This window comes from Pundamilia nyererei, unplaced genomic scaffold (assembly GCF_000239375.1).
Source record: "Pundamilia nyererei isolate P.nyererei 1_Seehausen unplaced genomic scaffold, PunNye1.0 scaffold00074, whole genome shotgun sequence".
NCBI classification, from domain to species: domain Eukaryota; kingdom Metazoa; phylum Chordata; class Actinopteri; order Cichliformes; family Cichlidae; genus Pundamilia; species Pundamilia nyererei.
Window position 1 is genome coordinate 2,591,750 of NW_005187475.1, and position 9,547 is coordinate 2,601,296.

The 9,547-nt window shown below is 37.5% G+C and overlaps 1 protein-coding gene across 2 annotated transcripts in view; it reads right to left on the minus strand.

The window, feature by feature from the left end:
- The window catches only part of aven (apoptosis, caspase activation inhibitor), a 40,605-nt gene that overhangs the window by 1,050 nt on the left and 30,008 nt on the right, over positions 1–9,547 (minus strand). Inside the window, exons 3-5 of one of the 2 annotated variants that reach the window (XM_005737293.2) lie at positions 2,071–2,141; positions 1,742–1,837; positions 1,039–1,288 (exon numbers count right to left, since the gene is read on the minus strand). In XM_005737293.2, coding sequence (XP_005737350.1) covers positions 1,039–1,288; positions 1,742–1,837; positions 2,071–2,141 — 417 coding nt within the window. Of the gene's footprint in view, positions 1–978; positions 1,289–1,741; positions 1,838–2,070; positions 2,142–9,547 lie in introns of both variants that reach the window. The other variant, XM_013911892.1, reaches the window with a different exon arrangement.

Genomic DNA, 9,547 nt, shown 5'->3' on the forward strand with positions numbered 1-9,547 from the left:
GTAACTTGTCAGCACAAAAGGTGGAAGTTAACATCCTTGGTAGCTTATCTTATCTCTCTAGTAGTTAATCTAACACCACGTGTGTCGGGGGAAAAGAAAAATCCTAAAATTGTAGGTTTTTTTATTTTTTTTTTAAGAAATACTTAAAAAAAATAAATGTATTTACATGCTTAGGTCCACGTTGCCTGACCGCCTGGCAGGGTAAAGATAATAAGCGATCAGGTTTTTACGACTGAGGGGTAAAAACTAATTAAAATAAAAATATGTAGGAAAGATCCTTAGTGTTAGTATTTTTTTTAGTTGGGTACAATTTTATTACATCTTGCCTAATGAGCCATTGATGGCTGTTTATTGAGACTCTGGATGTCGGTGAGTCAAATGCTTTCAAAAAGCAGTTTTTCTTGTAATACCTGTACTGATTTTTCCAAATGTTGCCTACGACACATGACCGTCATACAATAATAACTAAAAACGCTAAAATGAGCCCAATAATCTAAACTAAAACCAAACAATTTCAACAATAAAAAAAACAAAAAAATCCACTCTGCAAATTAGCTGAAACTAAACTGAATTAAAAAAAACAAAATATCAAATGAAATACAAACAAAAACTAGTCAATCCAAAATAATAAAAAATAATAACTCTATTAAGATCTATAGCTATCGAATCTTTAGGTCCCAAAGTTTCACAATGGCCACTTTTAAGGTTAAACTGCTAGCATGCCATGTTTTGTTTACTCTTTCCAGTTAAAAGATTATGATCTCACACAACTGTCAAAAAGATATATGTTGTGCATGACAAAGTAAATATACAGTATAATATTATTAATGAATTTCTTTCTTTACACTAAGCTAACTGAAGCTTACTATTCTCCACACAGACAAGACAAGACGAGAGCGACATTAATCTTCTACATTTCCCCCAGGCTATCCCACATCGCTCAACGTGCAGGGACAGACTATCATTAAATATACTTGCCCTTCTCTTTAACAGCGCTCTCCATTTCTGCACCACTGACAGGCTCGTTTCCTACATCACCTGACACTGGTTTCTGTAAGTTGAGCAGGTTGTCCAGCTCTTCATCAGCATCATCCACCAGAGTCTCAGTAGCAGCAGCCGAGGAAGAAAGCTGTGAGCCTGAGCCCCCCACTGGGTTTGCATCCACGGGGACTTTCTGGCTGATGCTGAGGCTTTTTGAAGCTGTGGATGGAGGTGTGAATTTGGACATTTTTGGCACTTCCTGTTTAGGTGCTAGAGTCATACTGGGCAGCTCTACTGGTGCTGAGACCTGAAACATCAGGTAAAGTAAAAAAAAAAAAAAACAGCTCTTGTCATGAATGTCTCTGAGAAAAACACAAAGATACAGAAGCCATATTTTCTTTTTTCTCAGAAGGTAATCAACACAGTGTATTAATCTACTGGGTGACAATAACCAGACATGTATCAATAAATACAAAAAGGTCAGTCTATTGTTTTATTTTTATATATACTTAATTTAACCTGACATGCCTCCTTGCAACCCTAAATCCCAAAAAGTTGGGATGCTGTGTAAAATGTAATACATGAATGCAATGATTTGCAAATAAAATCTTTTGTTCACAGAACACAGAAAACCTAATTCCTCCATATAAACATTTGTGGTTAAAGTTTACCTAAGCAACTGTGTTTCCTTCTTGCGTAATTTGCATTTTCTCCTGAACAACACCCAACCACAGTGTGCTGGGCATCAGCTAACACTTGCCTGAATCAACTCGGGCTCCAGGTCGAGTTTCTGATGCAAAGGCACTTCTTGAAGAATCTGGGTAAGAGCTGGGAGGTCCAAAACAATCCCTGCCATCTGGAGAACAAATGAGAACACAGACTGCAAACAAATGTTTGTATCTACAGAGTTTAGGTGAGTGAGAGCACTATCAGATTCAAAGTCTTCATAGTAAATGGATGAACTTTTGTCCAACATTAAGCACATGATCTTAATCGGAATATTCTTTATAACTGTAACTGCTGTGTATTTTAAAGACTTAAAACTCCATAAATCAATTTTAAAAAGGAGCGGTGGTGATATAATTTTACCTGACTGATATCAAGCTGGTCCATCTCCCATTCTTTTTCTTCTGCAAACCGGAAATGCGTGAATGAATCCCCTGTGAGAAAACGATGCACAGAAACAAAACGTTTTGGCGTTATGACCGCAGCAGTGTAATCCCCAAACTATCTGTTAAAGCTAAAACTCACAGACACATTCACTTTAGTATTTTTTTCACACAAACACAGCTCCTGCCTCTGCAGAGCTTGTACAAACCAACAGAGTTGCCTTCATGTCCACAATGTCTACGATGTTTTTCTCTGGAAGGCAAAAGCTTTGTGTAAACTCTTGATCAGTTTGAGCGTTACAGCAGAGCTAGTCTGCTTTCGCAACATTACCGGTCTGAGGGCTCTTGTCACTACAAAGACACTGAGGATGTATTATTAATAAGCGCACAGCAGCGGTGCCACACACTCAGCAGACAGATGAACAAATGAGAAAACCGTCAAGATGAAACTTGTTGTTTGAGTGTAGCACAGCGCGCGAGGAGCACCTGAGTCAAAAAACAGCATCCAGAACAACAAGGCCACATGTCAGATGTGAAGCACCACTCTTACAGCTCCTCATTTTTGCATGTGGTTATTTCCACAATGTTCCAGGAGGATGTCATTTTGCTGGAATAACAGGTCGCTTGTAGAAATTTTTACACTACAAAATGGAAGTCTTTCTTTATTCTAACTGAAATCTAAATATTCTTAAATCCCACAACATTTTCATCCTTCCTTTGTGAAGTAAAGAATGTGGGGATAACCTAAAAGGAACAGCTCATCTGAGATAACGCAACACTTAGCAGAACTAGGACACATCAATTAATCAATGAAAAAAAAGTGCTAAAACCATCAAAAAATAAAGTTAAACTAGACTTCTTTATACCCTCTGGAGTTTTTGTTTTAACTTTATTCCGCTTAAAGGAAAATTCAAGGTTAGACACCTGCTAGAGATTTTAGTGTTAAAAATGATAGAGAGAGGTCTTGGAGAGAGTTCTGTCTGATTTATTATACACATTATTATTCAGAGAAGATATTAGGGACAGGATGAATGCTGAGGGGAGTGTGGTATAACAGAACACTTCATATTTTTTGTCTTTTTACCCTTTTAAGTTTACATACTGGCTAAAAAAATGAACTGGATGACAGATTAAAATATGCTTGGTTGCTAGCAAAAAAAGGTTTCATGCAAAAGTAGCACAACTGGCAGGCTCCTGTGTACGCAACTGTTTTTTACCTGTAAATGTCCATTTAAAAGCATTGCAACCAGGATACAATCAGCCAACTTAGCATACACAGTAAAAGGAGGAAAAGGAAGCAGTTAACCTGGCAGCAACTTGTTGCTAACTAACATGTTACAGCTACAAAAACAGAGCACCCCTGCAGACAGGCATGCTTCAAGCCCCTCCCACCACTAGCAGCTGAACACATGAACAGCAGCACAACAAGCTTGGCAAAACATCTTAAAGCCTGAAACCCAGGGCTTCATAAAATAAAAATAAAAATATTTCTGAGGTCAGTAAAGCTCTATTTCAACAACAAAAGTATTTCAGTATTAAACAATCATAAATGTTGTACACCCTTAACATTAGCTGTTTAATTATTAGCAATTACCCATATTTCCCATCTGTTAAATAATGATTAAGGTTTTGTATTTTCTTATTTATTTCTATTTTTATTTCTTTATTTTGAAATTTCAATTTCAGTAAGTTGCAGTAAGTACGTTTGCTTCTTTTAGTTTAGTTTTTATTCTTTGAAAATGTTTAGTTTTTTGTGCATAAGTATCATTTTATGGGCACTGGGCTCCGTCACTGGAGACAAGATTTAAGAAATCAGTATAGGTATTACAATAAAAACAGACCTTTTTGAAAGCAGTTGCCATGCAGCCTTGTAGACTGTGGTCCACAAGACTAACGTTTCAATAAACACCATCCAAGCCTCAAAACGCAATTGTGATGACAATTTTTACACACCTAACAAATAGAAAAACTAAGGATATAAATTATTTGTATTTTGTTTTGTTTTTTACACCTATGTCTAATTAAGAAGTAAAAAGCATTTGAGAACAGCTCTTAAGAGTGGGGTCTGTCTTGCATTATGGCCACTGTGGTGCTTGTAGTTGGACCTTTTCTTTACAATATTTTTTCTGTGTAGTTATGAAATAGTAAATCTTAATTTTGTAAATCATTTGAAATCATTGACAGATAAATCAAGCAACCCTGGGATCCTGGAAGTTTTCAGCAACTTCTAAAAAAAATTTAAAAAATTATATACATATCATCAATAATCATCAGTTGACCACAAAAGTATGATATTGAAAATGAATCAGGTGATACTGGCCTCAAGTACACAGACTGTGGTCAGTCTGCCACACACAGATGGACAGTCAGTGGGAGATCTGACAGAAGAGCTGCAGTCAGATGCAGCTTCGCACTTTGTTATTCTGCCCTCTGCATATTGTATTATGGACACTCTGCCTTCAGGTGTGACCATTAGCACCATCTGCAGTTGTCAGTGATTTGTCGTTCAAGAAGCAAAAGGAGGTCAAGAAGGAGAAAATGCAGGAGGGCTTTTTATCTTCAGGCTGAGTCCCTGCTGTCAAACAGGGTGAATAAAGATGAGTTATGAAAAGGAGCATTACCGAGGTTACAATGACAGTGACGGAGATGGATTAAAAGAAAGGAATGGGAATGTCAGCTTTATGTGACGGCCGTTTGAGAGTACCTTTATGTTGAGACAAAGATTTTCCCCTTCACTGGGAAACTGTGAGAAAATAAGACCGGGATTTGGTAGACGAGAAATCGAACCACATCGCTGCTGGCATCTTAAACAGATCAATGATCATTTGCTAAAAATATTCTGCTAAATCAGAGGGAACCATTGCTCAGTGATAAGATCAAGAAACAGCTGCCAGAATTGAATCACCAAGCTGTGAGCTGAAACTCAAACGAGCTTTGCTAAACTACCTATTAATTACATCATTTACATTTTTTTTAAAGTACTCTTCACCTAACTACACAGGTCTACTGACCCTTTAAAATAAAGCTATGTCGCCATGCCACCACAACTGATCTGGTATTAAGTAATCAGCTTTAATTTATGAGATTTAAAAAATGTTTTAACTGCTAAGGAATTATAGCAATTTATATTTAATCAGTTATTCACCAGCAAGGCCACCATGAGGCAATGGTATCTCTGATGTTAGAATGTACCAAATTGCATAAATAAATCCTTTATGAGCTACATTTCAGACATATGTGTGGATTATTTTTAACTAGAAGTGTTCTTCTGCTGTTTTTATTTCCAATTATTTAATTTTTTCCTATCATTTAAGGTTTTCATCACGGTTTTTAGGGCTGGTGCCAGTAAAATTTAAGGAGCCAGTATCATTTAAGTATATGTGTGTGTGTGTGTGTGTGTGTGTGTGTGTGTGTGTGTGTGTGTGTGTGTGTGTGTGTGTGTGTGTGTGTGAGTGATATATATACATATAAGCTTGTAATCTTAGTTGGAAATATCCATCCCCACCATGTGCTCAGCTGTGATGATATTCTGCTAAATGCACCATAGAAATGGCTGCTGCTCCCTGAGCTCTGATCTGCTGAAGGTTTCTACCTGTTAAAAGGGAGCTCTACCTTTCCACTTTTGCCAAGTGCATATTATTGTGGAGACCCCACCATACCTTCAGGTGGCTGTTGCATAAACTAAACTTAGGTGAACTGAAAAGCTAAATTTGTACTAAAACATAAAACTGTCCCTGGTTAGCACTCTCCCTCCTTTTCTGTTTCCTACTCCTCTCTGTTTAACATCCCATTCACTCAGTCTCCTTCAGTCCAACACAGAGATCTGCTGACATTGGTAAGCTGCCTCCCTCCTACATCTCAAAGCCCAGTGTCCTCCTGATCTGTGTCCATGGAAATATCATTGCATGTAATTCAGAGGCACTGATACAACCATGGCAACTGCTGACAGCAGGGATGAGAGAAACTTCTGTCAAACCTCCATAAGACACAAAAAGAGAAGAGGAGGACATATAAGCGAGACAACGAAGAGAATGAAAAAGGCAGACTTTTCCTTTCTGCTCAACTTCAGTACCCTGATGCTGTTTTCAGAGTCGAGTCTAACATCTACAGGGAATGTGCCGCCTCAGATGTGTCACCCAGCAGTGTGAAAAACATGGCTGGTATTTTACTAAATACTAGTACTATGATTTAGTTCACATATAACAATAATATCTGGGCTTCATTTGAAAATGTTTAGCTGTACTAAAGCTGCCACAGTGAGCTTAATTATTGATTAGTCAATTAATTATTTTGCCTTTTTAGTATTTTCAGAAGTGAAAATCCACAAATAGGAAACATTTAGTCAGTTTTGCTTGAAAACATGCTTTAAAGGCTTAACTAAGTTCAAATAATCAATAGTAAAAAATGCATTTAATTAACTGTTTCTCAAACTCAGTGCTGTAAACGGTTTGAGTTTTGACGTTTTCAGAGAGGAAAAGGACCTTTCAGGTTCCAGACGGAGAAATTATTTCTGATCAACCAAACTTCATGAAGCTTTTTTTAAAATTTAATTTTCTTTTCAGATTAAACAACTAAAGTAATATACCAAACCTATATGTTGCTGTTCACTCTAAAAGCTACTTACAGAGATGCACTGATTACAATTTTGTAGGCCAGTTTCCTTTTTTCCCCTGCCTGTAACTGACAGCATATACAAACAAAAATAAACTTTTTCCTAAATTTAAAATGTTATTTTCATATTAAAATATATTATTAAACTTTACTTTCCCCCAAATTGCAATAAGTTAGATCATTTACCAGTATGTTTATATGTCTACCTTTTTTTTTCTTTTTACACTCTAAATAAATAAATGATTTTCCTCATAATAGTTTTGTTTGCTGATACCGAGGCTGCCGGTTGGTCGCTAGCTCTGAGCTCTGGCTTGATTTAGCATTAGCTACTTTTCATTTGTTATGTTTTATAAATGCCCATGTAAGGGTTTTTTTTTTTTGGTTTGTTTTTTTTACTTACAGCATTAAGGATTTTAAAAACTTAATTTAGGCAAAATGAATTAGCTTTAATGTAACACTTTTCTATCAGATTTCTGCTTTCTTCTAATCTGTAAAGTAGATTCATTTATGAAAGTAGAGGTGTGGTAATTGTCCGTCCTCTAAAGCAAACCCAGTAAATTTATATAAATGTGATTGTTATTTTGATTGTGTAACACTTTTATTTATTTATGTATTTACAGTTATTCTTTCAAAAAATTGATAACTACTATTATTACGGTATGAAAACTGTTAATACTTCTGTTGAACTGTGGTAGGACTTACCGGTACGTGTGATCACTTACGTGATTTGGAGGTCTACGGTTACATTAAAAAAAAATAATAATAATAATTTAAGTATAGCCATGTGATTGTTGGGAACCAAGAGTAAATATTAAATGAGCTGCAGGACATTTTTAGTCAGCTTCAATGTTTTATTTTTCCAGATATGTTTTACTGTGTTATATTTAATCGGTGAAAGATAAATTTAACTTTGGAACCTTTTCATCATACTGTGTGGAAATTCTGTTAAATGCCATGAACCTAACCCATGCCAGCACATATACCCTCACTATACACAAATGATAAAAGATCAATTCAAAGTTCAAATGATTGTCTAAGTGTGCAAGTCTGGCCAGTAAACCTCGGTGAGTTATTCTCAGAGAATAAACACTGCTTCACTCATGCCGTGTGCTAAGTGGCTTAACTGGCATTGTGTAACTTTTTGTATAATGTGGTATCCTGTCTCTTGACATCTTGCTGGCTGAACCCCATTTTAACAAATGAGGTTTTCTGCTCGCAACCGCAGCTTTGCTGAGCTATCTATGGCCCACTCTCATCTTTTATATCTGGGATGTGTTGTTCGCTGTCGTTGGCTTAGCTCCTGCCTTTCTGTTCCACTCTGCTCTTTTCCTGCTCTACTCAACGCCACTCTGCTTTCACCTCGCCGCTATTCATCTTCACCCATCTCCTGAGATATGCTCAGTGTGACAGTCGAGCTTTGGTAAAGTCATGATAAAGACAGGCTACGCTGGTTCTCTGTCACCTGGTTATAAGCACAATGAGGAATTGAAGAAATTTGTATAAACTGTAACAAGACTGCAGCTTTTCTAACCTAAAAGTCACATCAGAGAGTAGTGTTTTAGGACTTTGAAATGTATTTCTTTATTCATTTAGTTTGTAGCTTCTCCAATCTGTTTCTTTATTCTCTTTTATATGATTTTATATTAAGTGTATTCTTGATACACACAGCCTAAGCAAAACAAACTATTTGAAGGCATTTCCATGATCCCCGTTAAACTGGAACTGAACTCTTAACATGTTTTTTTATGTTCAAGGTTACTGTGGTTGGTTTTGTGATGCATATTATTCACATTTTTAATGTGATCCGAGATTGGGTACCACAAGAAGAAGTGCGAAAGGAACTGACTTGAAAGATATTTTCATGCCGAAACCTGTACAGATACTCTGTAGCTGGTTACCAAGTACTTGCTATCACAGATACAGACAATCATCAAACTAGGCATAGGATGTACTTCCTGAGGCAGCTGAAGAAATTCAACCTGCCAACACGGACGATGATGCAATTCTACACTGCAATCATCGAGTCCATCCTCACCTCCTCCATCACCGTGTGGTACGCTGGAGCCACTATTAGGAACAAACAGAGACTGCAGGGTGTTGTGCGCTCTGCTGAGAAGGTGATTGGCTGCAGATTCCCATCTCTGCAGGACCTGTACACCTCCAGGACACTGGTGCGTGCCGCTCGGATCTCAGCTGACCCTTCTCACCCTGGACACAGTCTGTTTGACCTGCTCCCCTCAGGCAGGAGGCTCCGGTCCATTCGCACCAGAACCTCTCGCCACAAGAACAGTTTCTTCCCGTCTGCTGTTGGACACATGAACAATAACCGTATGACTGTTGCCACCACTAACACATGACCCTACGCTGTGTTCACTGCATCATTCCATGTTTGGCACTGTTCACCAACTGCACTCATGAATATATCTATCTACTTAGCACTTTTAATTCTTATTCTTATTTTTATTTTCATGTCTATTTAAGCGTTATATGACAGTATATTTGCACTAAGCACCGCAGCAATTTCCTAATGTTGTAAACCTGCTCAACATTTGGCAATAAAACCCATTCTGATTCTGATTCTGATTCTAAAACGTGGTCTAGCATTAAGGGATAATCAGTATCCCTTCTACCCGTTGACAGTCCACAAATGTCCTGGCTTGTATTGATTTCTGTGGGGCCCTCCAGATGTTACCTCATCTGCCTAAGCAAGCCAAGGTATCCTACCAGATGACACGCAAACACTCACACCCTTGTTAACAGGACCACACCTTATGTATATAGTAGAGATGGACCGATCCGATATTACGTATCGGTATCGGTCCGATACTGACCTAAATTACTGGATC